The sequence below is a fragment of the Nerophis ophidion genome, linkage group LG25, assembly GCF_033978795.1.
Source record: "Nerophis ophidion isolate RoL-2023_Sa linkage group LG25, RoL_Noph_v1.0, whole genome shotgun sequence".
Lineage (NCBI taxonomy): Eukaryota > Metazoa > Chordata > Actinopteri > Syngnathiformes > Syngnathidae > Nerophis > Nerophis ophidion.
Window position 1 is genome coordinate 8,902,229 of NC_084635.1, and position 21,410 is coordinate 8,923,638.

Below are 21,410 nucleotides of genomic sequence, written 5' to 3' on the forward strand. Positions count from 1 at the left end.
AAATGTGTGCGGAAGTGTAGGGAGCACAACACGTGACAACAAATGAAGCTTGTCTCAGTTGTTTAAATTCTGGGTTTTTGGTCAGATACCTGAATAAGACTTGCAGCAGCAGGGATTTGTCGGTTGAAATGTTTCTGTCTTTGTTTCTGCTGTACTTTCAGTGCCAAGCCTGAGCCTAAAATTCCCTGTGAAGAAAATCATAGCTCATTAGGGTCCAACAACACACTTGTAGGCGGCAGCAGGAACAAAAATAGTACAGCCAAGACTGAAACAGTTTATCCATGCAATAATGTCAGCAGGAAAATAAAAGATGAAATGTGATTTTTTTTTTTTTGTTCAGGAACAACACAACCGTGAACTACTCTCACCACAGAATATTCAACAATGTGTGAAGTGACAAGTCACGAGAAATTAATCAGGGATTTAAATGTTTGTTTGTATTGTTCACAAACCATTTTAATTTCTCATATTTGTTCAAATGTATGTGGATCCTTGCTTCGACTGACATACACAACCCCAGATAGTTTTAAGAATAGTTTATACAGTTGGAAATTGGCATGTAAGGGTTTAGTTCAGTTTATGGTCTACTTCAGGATTGAAAAAATATGCAAAATCTAAGCCTATTTTCAAAAACCTGGGAAGCACACATACAGTAACAGGCTAATCAGTGCCTGCTTCCACTTACCGCAGGAAGTGCAAAGAAGGGTATGGCGAAGACGGAGAAAAACGACCCAATGGTCCTTCCAAGCCAAGTTACAGGGATGATGTCGCCGTAGCCCACGGATGTTACTGTAATCTTGGACAAAAACATGCCATTAGATGCATTCTTATAAACCAATACACCAGCATGACCAACAAGAAAATGTCTATCTTGCATTCAATTGAGAAAAAAACCCATTAGATATGAAAAAAAAAATCATAATAAGGTTTTCGGAGTGCCAGTTTTTGTCTGCCTTTGAAGGTTTCAGTTTATTACCAAAACATTTTTAATTAAAAAAATATATATATTTTTACATGTAAGATATAGGGATGCACCGATTAATCGGTAACCGAATATATTCGGCCGAATATGGCAAAAAAAGCCACATTCGGCCTTCGGTGGAATGAGTTAAAAACAAGGCCGAATAGTCAATCAATCAATATATGTTTATTTATATAGCCCCAAATCACAAATGTCTCAAAGGACTGCACAAATCATTACGACTACAACATCCTCGGAAGAACCCACAAAAGGGCGAGGAAAACTCACACCCAGTGGGCAAGGAGAATTCAAATCCAGTGGGACGCCAGTGACAATGCTGACTATGTGAAACCTTGGAGAGGACCTCAGATATGGTCAACCCCCCCCCCTAGGGGACCGAAAGCAATGGATGTCGAGCGGGTCTAACATGATACTGTGAAAGTTCAATCCATGGTGGCTCCAACACAGCCGCGAGAGTTCAGTTCAAGCGGATCCAAGACAGCAGCGAGAGTCCCATCCACAGGAGACCATCTCAAGCGGAGGCGGATCAGCAGCGTAGAGATGTCCCCAATCGATACATCCTGGGTCCCGACGAGCGGTCCATCCTGGGTCTCGACTCTGGACAGCCAGTACTTCATCCATGGTCATCGGACCGGACCCCCTCCACAAGGGAGGGGGGGACATAGGAGAAAGAAAAGAAGCGGCAGATCAACTGGTCTAAAAAGGAGGTCTATTTAAAGGCTACAGTATACAGATGAGTTTTAAGGTGAGACTTAAATGCTTCTACTGAGGTGGCATCTCGAACTGTTACCGGGAGGGCATTCCAGAGTACTGGAGCCCGAACAGAAAACGCTCTATAGCCCGCAGACTTTTTTTGGGCTCTAGGAATCACTAATAAGCCGGAGTCTTTTGAACGCAGATTTCTTGCCGGGACATATGGTACAATACAATCGGCAAGATAGGCTGGAGCTGGACCGTGTAGTATTTTATACGTAAGTAGTAAAACCTTAAAGTCACATCTTAAGTGCACAGGAAGCCAGTGCAGGTGAGCCAGTACAGGCGTAATGTGATCAAACTTTCTTGTTCTTGTCAAGTCTAGCAGCCGCATTTTGTACCAACTGTAATCTTTTAATGCTAGACATGGGGAGACCCGAAAATAATACGTTACAGTAGTCGAGACGAGACGTAACAAACGCAGGGATAATGATCTCAGCGTCTTTAGTGGACAAAATGGAGCGAATTTTAGCGATATTACGGAGATGAAAGAAGGCCGTTTTAGTAACGCTTTTAATGTGTGACTCAAAGGAGAGAGTTGGGTCGAAGATAGTGGCGTGTGACGCAATTTTTTGGCGCGGTGACGCAATCAAGCAACGTGCAGTGACGCAGTGACGTTGGGATATGTTGTGTACCTGTATAAGTGTATGAGGTTACAAGCACACACTTATTGAGATTTAGTGGGGCCTCTGTTTACATTATTAGCCTGTTGTGTAGGTTACCTGTATAAGTGTATGAGGTTACAAGCACACACTTATTGAGATTTAGTGGGGCCTCTGTTTACATTATTAGCCTGTTGTGTAGGCTACCTGTATAAGTGTATGAGGTTACAAGCACACACTTAATTGAGATTTACTTGAGCCTTCTGTTTACATTATTAGCATATCTACTGTGGCTAAGCAGACTTTTACCAAAAGGACAATAATTCATTTGTTTTGGGTTTATCCACTTTAACGCACTTTATGTTTTTTTTGGAATGCATGTTTTGTTTGAAGGCCTAATATAAATGAAAAACTTTGTGCTTTTTTTTGAAAAGCAAAGGCTACTGGAACATTAAAAAAATGTCAGTATTCAATAAAAAAATACTTTATTTGAAAAACATGTCTAAATATTTATTCTAGGCTATTTATGCAATATAAAAAAAATTGTGAAAAACTGCATTCATTATTCGGTATTCGGCCTTCGGCCAAGCGTTTAAATTTTATTCGGCTTCGGCCACACATTTTCATTTCGGTGCATCCCTAGTAAGATGTGTGTGTTTAGTAGCTGGAAACAGGAAACAAAAAAACAAACATATGCTATTTTTATGTCAAATATATAGTTCAATGCATTTTTAAAGTGACCTATAGTAAATGTAGTATACAATTAAAAAAACTTACTTGTATGTATATAATATGCTTAAGTGTCAATTTTGCTCCACAGTCACAATTATAACTCATTTTTTGTGTCTGTCTACATCAGGGGTCGGCAACCCAAAATGATGAAAGAGCCATATTGGACCAAAAATAAAAATCTGTCTGGAGCCGCAAAAAATTAAAAGCCTTCTATAAGTGATATAATGAAGTCGACACATGATGTAAGTGTCAATGTTAGCCACGTGTCGCTGACACAAATCTTCGTTGACATGTAAAATTTATTCTACACATTTTTACAACATTGGAAAATATTATTAAAACGCAGGCTTCTCAGAGGGTGAGATAACTCTTCTAAATGACTGGCTTAGAATGGCCAAATGTATAGATGTGTGTGTGTCCAACTTAAAGTAAACGGTAAGCTGTCTTCTAATGGAATTATAACAATCTTTGCAAGCTGATTTACGTTTGCTGTGGTCTGGAACAACACAGCACACAAACAACTATCAGACATGCAGCCAATATGTCATGAGAAATACAGATATAAATTAAATACAGAGGACATAAGTAAAAGAAATTAAATCAACTCCAATATACCTACTAGTGAGGCATAATGATGCTATATGTACATACAGCTAGCTTAAATAGCATGTTAGCATCGATTAGCTTGCAGTAATGCAGTGACCAAATATGCTTGAAAAGCACTCAACACAAGTCAATAACATCAAAGAAGCCTAACAAGTTTGGTGGACAAAATGAGACAAAGAATAAATAATAATACATGTAAACAAACTACGGTGGGTTCAAGGACCGCCAAAATTAGTAGGACAAAACAGCGCTCTGACAATCATGTTTAATATAAACAGTGGGATTTCTAACAATTTGGGAGGTTTGTGTCACACTGTCCTCCTACAGAAACCCTATTGAAACAAAATTATATTTTTTCCCAATTTTTTTCTATTTTCATAGATTTTTGAAAAAGCTCCAAGGAGCCACTAGGGCGGCGTTAAAGAGCCGCAGGTTGCAGATCCTTGGTCTACATCAGGGGTGCCCATTACGTCGATCGCGAGCTACCAGTCGACCGCGGGGGGGTGTGTCAGTCGATATCCAGCCAGGCTTTTAAAAAAAATAGACCTAAAAATTAGTGATCATCAATCTTCACCAAGACGTCACTTAAATGACATTCACGGTACCGGAGGGTCTTGTGAGATGACGCTGGCTGCTGCAAGATCATTATTATTAAAATATGACCGAGAGGAAGGCGAGAAACACTTTTTATTTCAACAGACTCTCGCGCCGTACCTTCCGTCAAAACTCTAAAGGCCGACTGCACATTTCCTATCTTCACAATAAAAGCCCTGCTTCATGCTGCCTGCGCTAACTAAATACAGAGTCTCGGAAAACTGGCGTGCACAAGCGATCCCTCAGAAAGCTGGCGTGCACATCACTTGTGCACGCCAGCTTTCCGAGACTCTTATTTTGTTAGCGCAGGCAGCATGAAGCAGGGCTTTTATCGTGAAGATAGGAAATGTGCAGTCGGCCTTTAGAGTTTTGACGGACGGGTCGGCGCGAAAGTCTGTTGAAATAAAAAGTGTTTCTCGCCTTCCTCTCTGTCATTTTTTCATAATAATGAACTGGCAGCAGCCAGCGTCATCTCACAAGACCCTCGGGTGCCGTGAATGTCAATCAAGCAAGCTACGGAATTTGCCGCCAATGTTTTTCTTGTAAAGTGTATGGAAGCTGGATGAATTAGATGCCAAAACCCAACCACTTTCATGTGGTATTGTACAGAAAGGACAACTTTTTTTCTCCTCCATTTGAAAATGTGGGCGTTATCATCATTACTGTCTGATTCCAATCAATGCAAGTCATCAGAATCAGGTAATACACCAACTTATATTCTTGTCTTCGTGAAAGAAAGACATCTATATGGGTTACACATGCTTGTATTATCATTAAAAACATTTAACTTGTTTACAAAAATGTCTCTTTCATAAATAAATAAATATAAATGATACATATAAATGAGGTAGATCCCCTCGAGTTGGTCAATTGAAAAGTAGCTTGCCTGCAGAAAAAGTGTGGGCACCCCTGGTCTACATGATGTTCGGTTTTTGGAGGCGTTCCTCGAATTGCAAATGAAACCACGCCCCACCCTCCTCAAAAGTATCATCATTTATGTACACTGATTAAATAGATATCTTGATGACATCACTGCTATTTTATTTTATATTTTTCCGGACAAGGTCAAAAATAAATTAAATAGATTTACCCGTTCTCAACATAAGGTACATGTGCACACTCGCCGATCGATTCAAAGCTCCTCCCCTTCTGGCTGAAAGCTTTACTTAATGTTTAAATAAGTGCTTCCACCTCCCTGTGACGCCACGACATAGCCAGACTGCAAAACCCCACAAACTGTGTGCCAAAATGCATGAAGCTTTATGATTTCAACACGTGCATCCGACATTGTGACAACATTTGTGTCAGAAAAGACGAAATTCATCATAGTTTTGAGTAAAAGTAGGACTATATACCGTAGTCATCTTACGATTTCAGCTAAACTTTTGCCAATCACACTGTCTGTAAAAACTTCAGAATTAGTCGAACTAAAACTATAAGTGAACAACGCGACATAAAAAATCCATCCATCCATCCATCTTCTTCCGCTTATCCGAGGTCGGGTCGCGGGGGCAACAGTCTAAGCAGGGAAACCCAGACTTCCCTCTCCCCAGCCACTTCGTCTAGCTCTTCCTGGGGGATCCCGAGGCGTTCCCAGGCCAGCCGGGAGACATAGTCTTCCCAACGTGTCCTGAGTCTTCCCCGTGGCCTCCTACCGGTTGGACGTGCCCTAAACACCTCCCTAGGGAGGCGTTCGGGGCATCCTGACCAGATGCCCGAACCACCTCATCTGGACTTTTCTCGATGTGAAGGAGCAGCGGCTTTTCTTTGAGTTCCTCCCGGATGGCAGAGCTTCTCACCCTATCTCATTAGGGCCGCTTGTACCCGTGATCTTATCCTTTCGGTCATGACCCAAAGCTCATGACCATAGGTGAGGATGGGAACGTAGATCGACCGGTAAATTGAGAGTTTTGCCTTCCGGCTCAGCTCCTTCTTCACCACAACGGATCGGTACAACGTCCGCATTACTGAAGACGCCGCACCGATCCGCCTGTCGATCTCACGATCCACTCTTCCCCCACTCGTGAACAAGACTCCTAGGTACTTGAACTCCTCCACTTGGGGCAGGGTCTCCTCCCCAACCCGGAGATGGCACTCCACTCTTTTCCGGGCGAGAACCATGGACTCTGACTTGGAGGTGCTGATTCTCATTCCGGTCGCTTCACACTCGGCTGCAAACCGATCCAGTGAGAGCTGAAGATCCCGGTCAGATGAAGCCATCAGGACCACATCATCTGCAAAAAGCAGAGACCTAATCCTGCGGTCACCAAACCGGAACCCCTCAACGCCTTGACTGCGCCTAGAAATTCTGTCCATAAAAGTTATGAACAGAATCGGTGACAAAGGACAGCCTTGGCGGAGTCCAACCCTCACTGGAAATGTGTTCGACTTACTGCCGGCAATGCGGACCAAGCTCTGGCACTGATCGTACAGGGAGCGGACCACCACAATAAGACAGTCCGATACCCCATACTCTCTGAGCACTCCCCACAGGACTTCCCGAGGGACACGGTCGAATGCCTTCTCCAAGTCCACAAAGCACATGTAGACTGGTTGGGCAAACTCCCATGCACCCTCAAGAACCCTGCCGAGAGTATAGAGCTGGTCCACAGTTCCACGACCAGGACGAAAACCACACTGTTCCTCCTGAATCTGAGGTTCGACTATCCGGCGTAGCCTCGTCTCCAGTACACCTGAATAAACCTTACCGAAACTGGACTGACTGTTCAAATTATTTTAGAAGATGTTTTGCTTCTCATCCGATCAGGCTGCGGACCAAACCGTCAATCTCTGACCACGTCCCCTCTTGTAGAGGATAAACGCTTTGGTTCAAGCACTCAGGCAAAATCTGTCCGATCCAAGACTGTGAGCATGGACTAATGAAAAGTCTTCTCAAACCATTTGAACAGTCCAGTTGAGATCCATTCAATGCTCTGAAAATACAACTTGGATGAATGAGAGTATTTACAGGCATAGATGAACAACCAGACTGATGTTAGGTTTGAATATAGTTTTCTTTGTATTTTTCTGGCAAGTATGAGTTTTATTCAGCTTTTACTCTAACAGCAAAGTGGTGTCAAAGCATGCATGCTAGAATATTAGACTCTAATGCCCATGAATGGGAGTTTTTTTATCCGTATGTGTCCTGTGATCAATCCAGAGTGTACCCCAGCTCCCACCCCAAGTAAGCTGGTATAGGCTCCAGCTCATTAGAAAATATTTTTTTTTTGATTGATTGATACTTTTATTAGTAGATTGCACAGTTTAGTACATATTCCGTACAATTGACCACTAAATGGTAACACCCGAATACGTTTTTCAACTTGTTTAAGTCGAGGTCCACGTTAATCAATTCATGGTAATAAATAAATGAATGGATACGTTGACTTCCTAATTCGCCACTGTTACATACTGGATGAGTGGTATCCATCATACCTTTCTCGTCAGTTATTTCAGACTTGCTTGATTCATATTTTGAATCAGATTAACCACATTCTTAAAATGAATCATGATTAATCACAGGAAATTACTTGCTTACCTAATTCAAATAACCTTGAAAAGAGACCACAATATTTTGACACAGATGCTATTTTATTGTCATAATGTCATGTACAAAAACATTTTTTAAATGTTTACTTGAATGTACTTCAAATATTTGCTCAAAACGTGAAAGTACAGTAGTACCTCAACTTAAAAGTACCCTAACTTACGAGTATTTTGACATACGAGCTGTTTCTCGCCTTTTTGTTATGTGTCATGTATAATTAAAGTTACGAGCATCCTTATCGCCGCGGTAGAAGTACCATAATTTACGGACGATAGCAGTACGCACCTGTTTTTTAACCTTCCGCTTGTGTTAGCTTTCTGTTACCATCTCTTATGTTAACGGGTCGGTTTTGACCCATGTCTTAAATCAGCTGTAAAATACACTAAAAACAATAATCTATCATCCAATTTGTTTCTCATCTCTTGGTTACCTCGTTAGGCTTCCTTATCCTTGAAAATATTGGTTTTAATATTTTTGGTTTGGGCCATTGGGCCTTTTTTTGTCAGTATACCCCTCGATTTCAATTTTTAAAAATGGTAAAACGAACCTCAAGAGAATCATATAAATAAAAAAAAAAGGTTGTTGTGTTACCTAACTATTACTAAGGGGTATTAGAACACATCTCTTAAATAAATGTGTTTTATTCATTTTTTTCATTTTAAGAATTTTAACTATAGTAACATATATGGTGTTACGGGTCAATTTCGACCCATATATATTTACTTCAAGAAAAAGGCTAAAACGTATTTTTTTCAGCAACAGAAATCCAACATCAAACAAACAACAACCAACAACCAATCAAGCAAATGAAACCAAGAGAAATAGATTACTAGTTCCAAAACTAATAAAAAAACAAAATCAGAATGGCAAAAAGTGACACTTTTAGTGTCCGTCTTTTGTTTGTTTTTGTACAGGATAACAAGGTCAAATGAGAATCCACTAAAGCTCACATGATTGGGAGAGGAGCTGGCTGTCAGTGTGTTCAGTTTTGGCTCTTATCATTGCTTTATCACCTTTTTTTTATAACTGGGTCGAAACCGACCCTAACAACACCAAGGGCATAATTTCTACCAGAGCATTTTATAATTTAGTGAAAAAAAATTAAAATGTTTTATTTTGTTGACAAAGAGGTTCCTGACAAAGTCAAAAAGCTTTGATGCAAAAAAATAAATGTATGTGGTGTTTTCATGCATTTAAAAACTAAAACAAGACGAAGGTTAAACAAATTTTGTTTTGTACATACAGTAGATTGGCCGCATATAAGCTGCAGGTGCACATATTGAAACTAATATTTACACAGGCGCTTGTCTTCTAAACTTCTTCAGGGCATGGCAGTCTGGCATTTTGGGGCCCATTTTCGGTCGTGGATTTATGGTCCTTGCCGAGGCTTTTTCCTTTTTCAATGCTCGGTCAAAGTCTTGGCTTTGGGGCTGTGCTGAGTGCATGTTGGTGTGTTTTGATGAGAGTGAGTCCATAATGCGCTAAATGGTTGACTGATTGTGTGAGTGCATTTGACTTAATGGGAAAAATATCATCGGTGACGTGTCTATGAATGTTCTCATTCATCCAGGTCATTGTCACAACTGGACTGTTTGGTGTGTCTTCGAAGACTTTATGCCTCTCCTCTGAGTAGGCTTCATCAGTTTGTGCTCATATACTTAGATTGGTCGGATCAGTAGATCTGAATAGTCAGATCTGATTGGTCTGATTTGACCAATCTAAGTCTGTGAGCACGAACTGAAAAAGCCTTCTCGAGACAAAGACAAACCAAATAGTCCAGTTACGATCGATGGAATTCCCTGAAATAATTGGTGACCATTATTGAGCTGATGTAACAAGGATGAATCTATTGGTGGAATGTGTATCTTGAGAACACGTAAAAACCTATAAATTAGCTGTAGAATTGTATAAAGCGCAGGGTTTGAAGCATTGGGGGAAAAAAGTAGTGGCTTATACACCAGAAATGATGGTAGTGATTGGCTACAGACCTACACGGCCCAGCACTATAACCAACAGAATTAAGAAGCAAACAACCAAATTAAGGAAACAAATGATAACAAAAAAAAAATAGGTCCTAGTGGTTAGCCGACCCAGTATGTAGCCAAAAACACCCAAAGGCCTGACATTTATCGATGAAAATATTAAGAAGCTGCCGATGCGTTGTTGCTGTGTTTGTTACGTCTGTTCGGCATTGTGGTGCCGGGTTCGATTCCCTCGAGGATGCGTCGAAATAGAACACAGCAAAGGTAAGGTTTAACTATTTATTTGAATAACAAAAGGTGCTAGAAAACAAAAATACTGGAGCTAGGGAAAGGCAAACAAAAGACGCTAGCATGAAAGCTAGGATAAACAAATAGTAAATTAAACTGGCACATAGGCACACAAAGGGGAAAACAAAACATCTAGCATGAGAGCTAAGACTAAATAAAATTGCGCAGCGTGAGAGCTCGCGAGAATACTACAGGAATTGCATGTAAGCAAAAGTGCAAAGCAGACGTACCGTTGTGTGGAAACAAACTAGAGTCCCAGGCAGAAGAATGAAAAGAGGAAGGCTTATAAAGGGAAGGTGATTAACAGAGAACAGGTGTGCAGGAACCGGGAGTAACAGCTGAAACTAATAAGTAACCATGGTGATGCACTAAACGGGAAAGAAAACGGATCAAACGGAGAATAAGAACAAAGATGGAAAAATAAACAATAATATGTGAAGATCCGAGTCACGGATCGCAACATCCAGTGGTTCTTAACCTGGGTTCGATCGAACCCTAGGGGTTCGGTGAGTCGGCCTCAGGGGTTCGGCGGAGCCTCCGCCGCTGAGGTCAAGACACACCCACCTCATCGTGTAAAATAAACCTTCTTCCTATCGGCGTATTATGGATACCCCCAAACAATTTCCCCTCTGATTAGCAGGTGTGTAATTTGTTGTGAGTTCATGCACTGTGTTTGTGTTGTTCTTTGAACAAGGTGATGTTCATGCACGGTTCATTTTGTGCACCAGTAAAAAAAACATACCTTCGTCTTTACTTTGAAAATATATATGTATATACATGTTTCACCAAAGAAGGGTTCGGTGAAGGCTAATATGAAACTGGTGGGGTTCAGTACCTCCAACAAGGTTAAGAACCACTGGTCTAATCCCATATCTACGAAGTGGACGATCAAGCCTTACCTCTCACCTACGGACCTTGTACAACATAACCAACAATAACAATTTCTATTGTTACACAAAGTCTCAGCCACCAAGAACACTAGTTGGAGTCTCCTTACTCATTTTTCCACTGATGTATGAGTTGACCTAATCATTGACCAACAACTCTTTTCAGGTAACCATCCACGGTTAAGGTAAAAAAGAATGAAAGGGCAAAATAAATGATTGGGTTAGTCTGAATTTCTAAATTAATGTGATATATTTTTAATTAATCATATTTGTTAACTTGTGACAGCCCTAATATATACATGTATATAAAACACTGTTTTACATATAAAAACACACACTGTGCTTGTTAAAGAGATCGGAAGAACCAACTTAAGCAAATACAAAGATTCTTACCACACCCCACCACAGTGCGTCAGCATAGCTGTCTAAGTGGCCATTCTCTTTTTCTGCCAGGTAGAGCATGTAGGAAGCGAAGACCAGGCTTAGAAAGCCAATATATAAGGTTGTGATCAGCTCCTAAAATTCACAAAACACATACAAACAGAAGGATAATTAGTTCAACAAAACATGTTTGGAATCAGTTGCATGATGCATCTTATTCTTGAAGTGTCTGCCCTCTTACCTATTTTGTTTGTCAAAGTTATTTTGTTTCATAAACTGCTCGTGAATGTGTAGCAGTCTTAATCATTCATAAGGATGGCAATACATAACAATATAATAAAGCAATAGATAGATAGATAGATAGTACTTTATTGATTCCTTCAGGAAAATTAAAATTCCAGCAGCAGTGTACAGAGTTGAGATCAATTTAAACAAAAAAAAACAAAAAAAAAGTAAATAACGGGGGTTTAAATGGAAACAAAATAGAGAAATATTACAATAAGAATAAAAAATAAAAAGCAACAATGGGAATAAAATTATAACAGTAAAATAAGAATATAACAAGACAAAGTAGGCAGTAGTGACCATGTTATGAAAACGTATTACACTGTTATTGTTTTGCATCCCCTGTCATCCTAGTACCCCCTGTCCCCCGTCCCAGAGAGGAGTTGTACAGTCTAATGGCGTGTGGGACAAAGGAATCTTGAGTCTATTGGTCCTGCACTTGGGATGAAGCAGTCTAGAACTGAACAGGCTCCTCTGGCTACTGATAACTGCATGCAGAGGGTGACTGGCATCATCCAGGATGCTCACTAGTTTGTCAACAGTCCTCTTCTCTGCCACCGTCACCAGTGAGTCCAGTTTCATTCCCATTGTAGAACCGGCCCGCCTGATCAGTTTCTCAAGTCTGGAGCTGTCCTTCTTAGATGTACTGCCCCCCCCCAGCACACTCCCATGTAGAACAGAACACTGGCAACCACAGACTGGTAGTACATCCACAGGGGTTTTCTACAAATGTTGAAGGAGTGCAGTCTCCTGAGGAAGTACAGCCTGCTCAGTCCTTTCTTGTACTGGTGGTCCGTGTTGACAGTCCAGTCCAGCTTATTGTCCACCCAAACCCCGAGGTACTTGAATGAGTCCACGGTCTGTACCTCAACTCCCTCGATCACAATAGGTTGTGACCGTGGACTCGACCTCCCAAAGTCAATGACCAGCTCCTTCGTCTTGGATGGATTGAGCAGCAAGAGGTTTGTATGGCACCAGACAACAAAGTCCCTCACCAGGTTCCGAAACTCCTCCTCTCTGCCGTCCCTGATGCACCCGACGATGGCTGTGTCATCAGCGTACTTCTGGATGTGACACTTCTGGATGTAACAATGTGACCCATCTTGTTATGGTTATATGATGCTCTGCGTCTACAGTATGACAGTAAGATAGAGCAGTGGTTCTCAACCTTTTTTCAGTGATGGACCCCCTGTGAATATTTTTTTTCACTCAAGTATCCCCTAATCAGAGCAAAGCATTTTTGGTTGAAAAAAAAAAGATAAAGAAGTAAAATACAGCACTATGTCATCAGTAGAAGCATTTAAGTCTCACCTTAAAACTCATCTGTATACTTTAGCCTTTAAATAGACCTTTTTAGACCAGTTGATCTGCCGCTTCTTTTCTTTCTCCTATGTCCCCCCCTCCCTTGTGGAGGGGGTCCGGTCCGATGACCATGGATGAAGTACTGGCTGTCCAGAGTCGAGACCCAGGATGGACCGCTCGCCTGTATCGGTTGGGGACATCTCTACGCTGCTGATCCGCCTCCGCTTGAGATGGTTTCCTGTGGACGGGACTCACGCTGCTGTCTTGGATCCGCTTGAACTGAACTCTCGCGGCTATGTTGGAGCCACTATGGATTGAACTTTCACAGTATCATGTTAGACCCGCTCGATATCCATTGCTTTCGGTCCCCTAGAGGGGGGGGGTTGCCCACATCTGAGGTCCTCTCCAAGGTTTCTCATAGTCAGCATTGTCACTGGCGTCCCACTGGATGTGAATTCTCCCTGCCCACTGGGTGTGAGTTTTCCTCGCCCTTTTGTGGGTTCTTCCGAGGATGTTGTAGTCGTAATGATTTGTGCAGTCCTTTGAGACATTTGTGATTTGGGGCTATATAAATAAACATTGATTGATTGATTGAAGTTGAGTCCTAACCAAAAAAATTGCAACCCCAAAAAATATTTCTAACCAAAACAATTATAATTAACATACAACAAAATATTTTTGTTTAGTTTTTGTATAAAAAGACATCTTTCTCAGAAAAGAAAGAAAACAATGTAGTTGATCTAAAAATCTACACCACTGACTGCCAGACATATATTTTTGCAGATTCGATACCTTTTAAAAACTGTGTTGCAGCCCTTTAGTTTTGGTAAAAAAAAAAAAAAGGCTTGTGTGCAGTATGTGAACTTTTTCTTTGTTTTCACTTAAAAATTTAAAATATATGCAACCACAGAGAGTACTCATTTTACTCAGTTGGACCCCATTCAATGATGTTTGATTTCTTGTACTCAATTTGGTCCAGATGTTTGACCACGTGTCTTTACAGCATGTCACAAAGGACAAGAGGCAGGCCTATGCACAAGTTGTTATAAAACCCCTAAGAACGGACCTCTGCATTCATCTTCGAATCTGTTACTGTTTTTACATGTGTCTTCCTGGAGTCATTATCAAAAGTTTAGTGGATCTGGCAACCACATTTAAGAGGCAGTACTGCCCATCTGCTTCTGAGCCAGCGAGGAGCAACTGTGCAAATTGTGTTTACAAGGCAGCGGCATGAGAAGGCTATTTAGTGTGTATTTAAATTAGTTTATACCATTAAGACTACATTGTGATTGGAGTATGGTAGATGAAACTGAACTGAATTTAAAATTCCCAGATGTTAACACAGAAGGTTGTTGATCTAACAAACACAGTGGAAACAACAAGAAGTAAAAAAAAAAAAAAAAAAGGGTTACTAAAACGGCCTTCTTTCTTCTCCGTAATATCGCTAAAATTCGCTCCATTCTGTCCACTAAAGACGCTGAGATCATTATCCATGCGTTTGTTACGTCTCGCCTCGACTACTGTAACGTATTATTTCCGGGTCTCCCCATGTCTAGCATTAAAAGATTACAGTTGGTACAAAATGCGGCTGCTAGACTTTTGACAAGAACAAGAAAGTTTGATCACATTACGCCTGTACTGGCTCACCAGCACTGGCTTCCTGTGCACTTAAGATGCGACTTTAAGGTTTTACTACTTACGTATAAAATACTACACGGTCTAGCTCCATCCTATCTTGCCGATTGTATTGTACCATATGTCCCGGCAAGAAATCTGCGTCCAAAGGACTCCGGCTTATTAGTGATTCCCAAAGCCCAAAAAAAGTCTGCGGGCTATAGAGCGTTTTCATTTCGGGCTCCAGTACTCTGGAATGCCCTCCCGGTAACAGTTCGAGATGCTACCTCAGTAGAAGCATTTAAGTCTCACCTTAAAACTCATTTGTATACTCTAGCCTTTAAATAGACTCCCTTTTTAGACCAGTTGATCTGCCGTTTCTTTTCTTTTTCTCCTATGTCCCACTCTCCCTTATGGAGGGGGTCCGGTCCGATCCAGTGGCCATGTACCGCTCGCCTGTGTATCGGCTGGGGACATCTTTGCGCTGCTGATCCGCCTCCGCTTGGGATGGTTTCCTGCTGGCTCCGCTGTGAACGGGACTCTCGCTGCTGTGTTGGATCCGCTTTGGACTGGACTCTCACGGCTGTATAGGATCCATTATGGATTGAACGTTCACAGTATCATGTAAGACCTGCTCGACGTACATTGCTTTCCTCCTCTCCAAGGTTCTCATAGTCATCATTGTCACCGACGTCCCACTAGGTGTGAGTTTTCCTTGCCCTTATGTGGGCCTACCGAGGATGTCGTGGTGGTTTGTGCAGCCCTTTGAGACACTAGTGATTTAGGGCTATATAAGTAAACATTGATTGATTGATTGATAAATTCCCAGATGTTAACACAGAAGGCTGTTCACCTAACAATCACAGTGGAAACAACAAGAAGTATACTGGCTCACCTGCGCTGGCTTCTTGTGCACTTTAGATGCGACTTTAAGGTTGTACTACTTACGTATAATATACTAAACCAGGGGTCGGGAACCTTTTTGGCTGAGAAAGCCATGAAAGCTAAATATTTTAAAATGTATATCCGTAAGAGGCATATAATATTTCCATCCATCCATCCATTTTCTACCGATTATTCCCTTAGGGGGATGCAGGGGGCGCTGGCGCCTATCTCAGCTACAATTTTTTAATGCCAAATACAACAAAAGTAAGACCAACATTTCTAAAGTATAATAAGTCTCTTATTCTTTTTAATAAGATTTTTATTCTGAACTTAACCAATAATAATTAAAATACTTCTTACCATCAATGCAACTTCATGAACAGGTATGGTAGAAAATTATGCATTTATTATCACGCAACTTTTATGCTTAAGGGCCATTACTAAAATTATTGTCAATTGTGCTGAAGTGGTATTTTTCTTTGTCTGTGCAAAACTGGCAATAAAAAGATTGCAAGCTAGTCTGGTATCAGTGTCCAGGAACGGCCTGCTGACTGCCAAGGCCGGACACCGCCGTGACGCAGACACAGCAGAGAGACAAGGCGATATCACCAGCGTCAACACATTTGCATTTTTGTACAGTCATATATTGTGTCTAACTGGAGTTGTCGAGATTACCCCCTTCCCTCAGCGACAGCTTCAGTGATGTAAACAGGGACCTCCCGAATAAATAGAGGAAGCACACAGGCTGGACAATTAGAACGTAGTTTGGATCTGTAACTAGAATACATTCCTAAACACATGTCTCCTCATTGAGCCAAATTGAACTCTGTCTCTGCATGATTCCTTGCTTCTCGTCTGTTTAATAGATTTCATCAGTGTTTGAACCTGACGGATTACCAGTGGATATAATGTAGAAATGTCAGCTAAGATTTATCTGAGAGCCGGATGCAGTCATCAAAAGAGCCGCATCTGGCTCGATAGCCATAGGTTCCCTACCCCTGTACTAAACAGTCTACCGCCATTCTTTCTTGCTGATTGTATTGAATCATTTGTCCCGGACAGAAATCTGCGTTCAAGAAACTCCGGCTTAATAGTGATTCCCAGAACCCCCCCAAAAGTTTGCGGGCTTTATAGCGTTTTCTATTCGGGCTCAAGTATTCTGGAATGCCGGTAAATGTTAGAGCGGCTACCTCAGTAGAAGCATTTAAGTCCCATTTTAAAACTCATTTGTATACTCTAGCCTTTAAATAGACCCCTTTTTAGACCAGTTGATCTGCCGTCTCTCTTTTCTGCCCTGCCGCCCTCTCCTGCGTGGAGGTTATCAGGTGAACACGGATCAGCCTCCACGGAGGAGGTGCTTTCTGTTCCAAGTCGGGACCACTCTGTGCATCAGTTGGTGACGTCTCTGCACTGTTGACTTGTCTCCATTCAAAATGATCCCCTGCTGGCCTCCCAACGGACTGGACTTTCACATGAAATCGAGACCCAGGGTGGACCGGTCTTAATGCATCACTCGGTGACGTACCCAGACGTGTCTGATTGATTGAAGTGAAGTGAAGTGAATTATATTTATATAGCGCTTTTCTCAAGTGACTCAAAGCGCTTTACATTGCGAAACCCAATATCTAAGTTACATTTAAACCAGTGTGGGTGGCACTGGGAGCAGGTGGGTAAAGTGTCTTGCCCAAGGACACAACGGCAGTGACTAGGATGGTGCAAGCGGGGATCGAACCTGCAACCCTCCAGTTGCTGGCACGGCTTCTCTACCGACCGAGCTACACCGATTGAAACTTTTATTAGTAGATTGCACAGTACAATACATATTCCGTACAATTAGCTCGGTTGGTAGAGTGGCCGTGCCAGCAACTTGAGGGTTGCAGGTTCGATTCCCGCTTCCGCCATCCTAGTCACTGCCGTTGTGTCCTTGGGCAAGACACTTTACCCACCTGCTCCCAGTGCCACCCACACTGGTTTGAATGTAACTTAGGTAATGGGTTTCACTATGTAAAGCGCTTTGAGTCACTAGAGAAAAAGCGCTATATAAATATAATTCACTTCACTTCACTTCACTAAATAGTAACACCCGAATAAGTTTTTCAACTTTAACGGGTTCCATGTTAATAAATTCATCTAAGAAGATCCCCTGCTGGCCCCACTTTGGAATGCTGGGGTCCCTTCCAAAGTTTCTCGTTGTTCCCATTGGATTGAGTTTTTTCTTGTCCCGATGGGGGTTCTAAACCAAGGATGTCATTGTGGCTTGTGCAGCCCTTTGAGACATTTGTGATTAAGGGCTTCAGTAATGCGGACGTTGTACCGATCCGTTGTGGTGAAGAAGGAGCTGAGCCGGAAGGCAAAGCTCTCAATTTACCGGTCGATCTACGTTCCCATCCTCACCTATGGTCATGAGCTTTGGGTCATGACCGAAAGGATAAGATCACGGGTACAAGCGGACGAAATGAGTTTCCTCCGCCGTGTGGCGGGGCTCTCCCTTAGAGATAGTGTGAGAAGCTCTGCCATCCGGGAGGAACTCAAAGTAAAGCCGCTGCTCCTCCACATCGAGAGGAGCCAGATGAGGTGGTTCGGGCATCTGGTCAGGATGCCACCCGAACGCCTCCCTAGGGAGGTGTTTAGGGCACGTCCAACCGGTAGGAGGCCACGGGGAAGACCCAGGACACGTTGGGAAGACTATGTCTCCCGGCTGGCCTGGGAACGCCTCGGGATCCCCCGGGAAGAGCTAGACGAAGTGGCTGGGGAGAGGGAAGTCTGGGTTTCCCTGCTTAGGCTGTTGTCCCCGCGACCCGACCTCGGATAAGCGGAAGATGATGGATGGATGGATGGATGGATGGATGGCTGGATGGCTTGCGGAGGGAGAGTGTGATCAGCGCGCCTGCAAGAGCAAAAGTCTCTGTCCATGGTGCTGAAAACAGAGCACCACCAGAAAGGGGCGTGGCAGTGCTGACGGCGAGACACACCTTGCAGGTGATTAGACTTCCCAGGTGGTACGAGTTGTCTAATCACTTGTTGTCTTTAACGGTAGCGGTCGGGAACAGCAGGGAGAGGAAGATTGATGACACTGAAAAAGCTTGGAGAAACCCCTTGCAGAAAAGCATACGATCATTAAAAGGAAGCGGCGTCCACAGGGACGTCCATAAGTAAACTTTGATTGATTGATTGAAATGCACAATGCAGTATATCCACATATTGTAATGTGACCTCCAGTACTCGATAAGCTACAGTCAGTTGATGATAATGTGGCAAATAATGTGATTATGGATTTTATGGAGTATATGTGTAAACACAAAACTCAATCGCTGTGAATCTCAAGCATGTCTGGGCCTCATTCCCTCTTTCAGAAGTCGTAAGTTCTGTGCATTGCCAATTTGGGTCATTGTGACTCCCCAGCACTGAGCTTTTTACCGGAGGCTACCTTAAACTGTGGAGTTAATGACACGATTTGCAGAAAGGCTGAAAAACCATTTACATAACCCTTCGCAATTTAATGAAAACCATTACAGTACATGAGCTGTATCGAAAATGCCGTCTTTACAATATACTCAATTGTGATGTCAAAGAGGAACTCATTTAACAATGTTTGTTTTCGGAGAACTACAGTACACAGCAACCTGATAACTATTTGGACTCAATTGTACAAACCCCGTTTCAATATGAGTTGGGAAATTGTGTTTGATGTAAATATAAACAGAATACAATGATTTGCAAATCATTGTCAACCCATATTCAGTTGAATATGCTACAAAGACAACGTATTTGATGTTCAAACTGATGTTTATTTACTTTTTTGCAAATAATCATTAAGTTTAGAATTTTATGCTAGCAACACGTGACAAAGAAAATGCGAAAGCTGGCAATAAATACTGATAGTTGAGGAATGCTCATCAAACACTTATTTGGAACATCCCACAGGTGTGCAGGCTAGTTGGGAACAGGTGGGTGCCATGATTGGGTATAAAAGCAGCTTCCATGAAATGCTAAGTAATTCACAAACAAGGATGGGGCGAGGGTCACCAATTTGTAAGCAAATTGTCGAACAGTTTAGAACAACATTTCTCAAAGTGCAATTGCAAGGAATTTAGGGATTTTACCATCTACGGTCTGTAAAATCATCAAAAGGTTCAGAGAATTTGGAGAAATCACTGCACGTAAGCGATGGTATTACAGACCTTCGATCCCTCAGGCGGTACTGCATCAAAAACCGACATCAGTGTGAAAAGGATATCACCACATGGGCTCAGGAACACTTCATAAAACTACTGTCAGTAACTACAGTTGGTCGCTACATCTGTAAGTGCAAGTTAAAAAACTCTACTATGCAAAGCGAAAGCCATTTATCAACAACACCCAGGAACGCCTCAATTGTACAATTGAGTCCACCCAGGAACGCTAGGCCCGAGCTCATCTAAGATGGACTGATGCAAAGTGGAAAGGTGTTTTGTGGTCTGACGAGTCCACATTTCAAATTATATTTGGAAACTGTGGACGTGTTGTCCTCCGGAACAAAGAGGAAAATAACCATCCGGATTGTTATAGGCGCAAAGTTCAAAAGCCAGCATCTGTGATGGTATGGGGGTGTATTAGTGCCCAAGGCATGGGTAACTTAAACATCTGTGAAGGCACCATTAATACTGACAGGTATATACAGGTTTTGGAGCAACATATGTTGCCATCCAAGCAACGTCTTTTTCATGGACGCCCCTGCTTATTTCAGCAACACCATGCCAAGCCACGTGTTACAACAACGTGGCTTCGTAGTAAGAGAGTGCGGGTACTTTCCTGGCCCGCCTGCAGTCCAGACCTGTCTCCCATCGAAAATGTGTGGCGCATTATGAAGCGTAAAATAAGACAGCGGAGACCCTGGACTGTTGAACGACTGAAGCTCTACATAAAACAAGAATGGGAAATAATTCCACTTTCAAAGCTTCAACAATTAGTTTCCTCAGTTCCCAAAGGTTTATTGAGTGTTGTTAGAAGAAAATGTGATGTGACACAATGGTGAACATGCCCTTTCCCAACTACTTTGGCACGTGTTGCAGCCATGAAATTCTAAGTTAATGATTATTTGCAAAAAAAAAAAATATATATGAGTTTGAACATCAAATATCTTGTCTTTGTAGTACATTCAACTGAATATGGGTTGAAAATTATTTGCAAATCATTGTATTCCGTTTATATTTACATCTAACACAATTTCTCAACTCATATGGAAACGGGGTTTGTACAATAAGTGATGTTTTATTTTGTTTGTTGGCTCTCAAAATCTGCAGTGAGTAATAAGTGATGTTGATAATTTTTTTTTTTTAAAAAGCAAACACCGTGATGCATTTTTTAAAATGAATGCGCCGGGTATGCTTAAATTGGCCAAGATACAAAAATATTAAATGTTATTATAAATGTGCCCGTTACTACATTACATATTTCCTAACATCATGCATGTAAAACCTTAATGGAAGTGTTTTTAAGGGCTTCAGAGGCAGAATATGGAGCAGATGTATGTAAGCTGACTATTGATTGCCATTATTTCATATTTAGAATGCATAAAAAAGTATCCGTCGTCATGTCTTTCATAATGATTATGAACAATAGGCAAAATTCCAAAAAATAGTGTAGTTCCCCTAGAGCAGGGATCACCAACCTTTTTGAAACCAAAAGCTACTTCTTGGGTACTGATTAATGCGAAGGGCTACCAGTTTGATACCGACTTAAATAAATTGCCAGAAATAGCCAATTTGCTCAATTTACCTTTAATAAATAAATAAATAAATATATATATATATATATATATATATATATATATATATATATATATATATATATATATTTATGTATAAATAAAAGTGGGTATTTCTGTCTGTCATTCCGTCGTACATTTTTTTTTCCTTTTACGGAAGGTTTTTTTTAGAGAATAAATGATGAAAAAAACACTTACTTGAACAGTTTAAAAGAGGAGAAAAC

At 41.6% G+C, this 21,410-nt stretch overlaps 1 protein-coding gene across 8 annotated transcripts in view; it reads right to left on the reverse strand.

Moving 5' to 3' along the window:
* Positions 1 to 21,410, reverse strand: part of kcnq1.1 (potassium voltage-gated channel, KQT-like subfamily, member 1.1) — a 267,264-nt gene that overhangs the window by 98,300 nt on the left and 147,554 nt on the right. For all 8 annotated transcript variants that reach the window (XR_009804268.1, XM_061887267.1, XM_061887272.1 and 5 more), the window contains 3 exons: positions 11,367 to 11,489; positions 686 to 796; positions 90 to 185 (listed from right to left, as the gene is read on the reverse strand). Coding sequence is in view for 7 of the 8 variants with exons in the window: in XM_061887267.1 (XP_061743251.1) it covers positions 90 to 185; positions 686 to 796; positions 11,367 to 11,489 (330 nt within the window). In the remaining variant the exon portion in view is untranslated. The remainder of the gene's footprint in view (positions 1 to 89; positions 186 to 685; positions 797 to 11,366; positions 11,490 to 21,410) is intronic.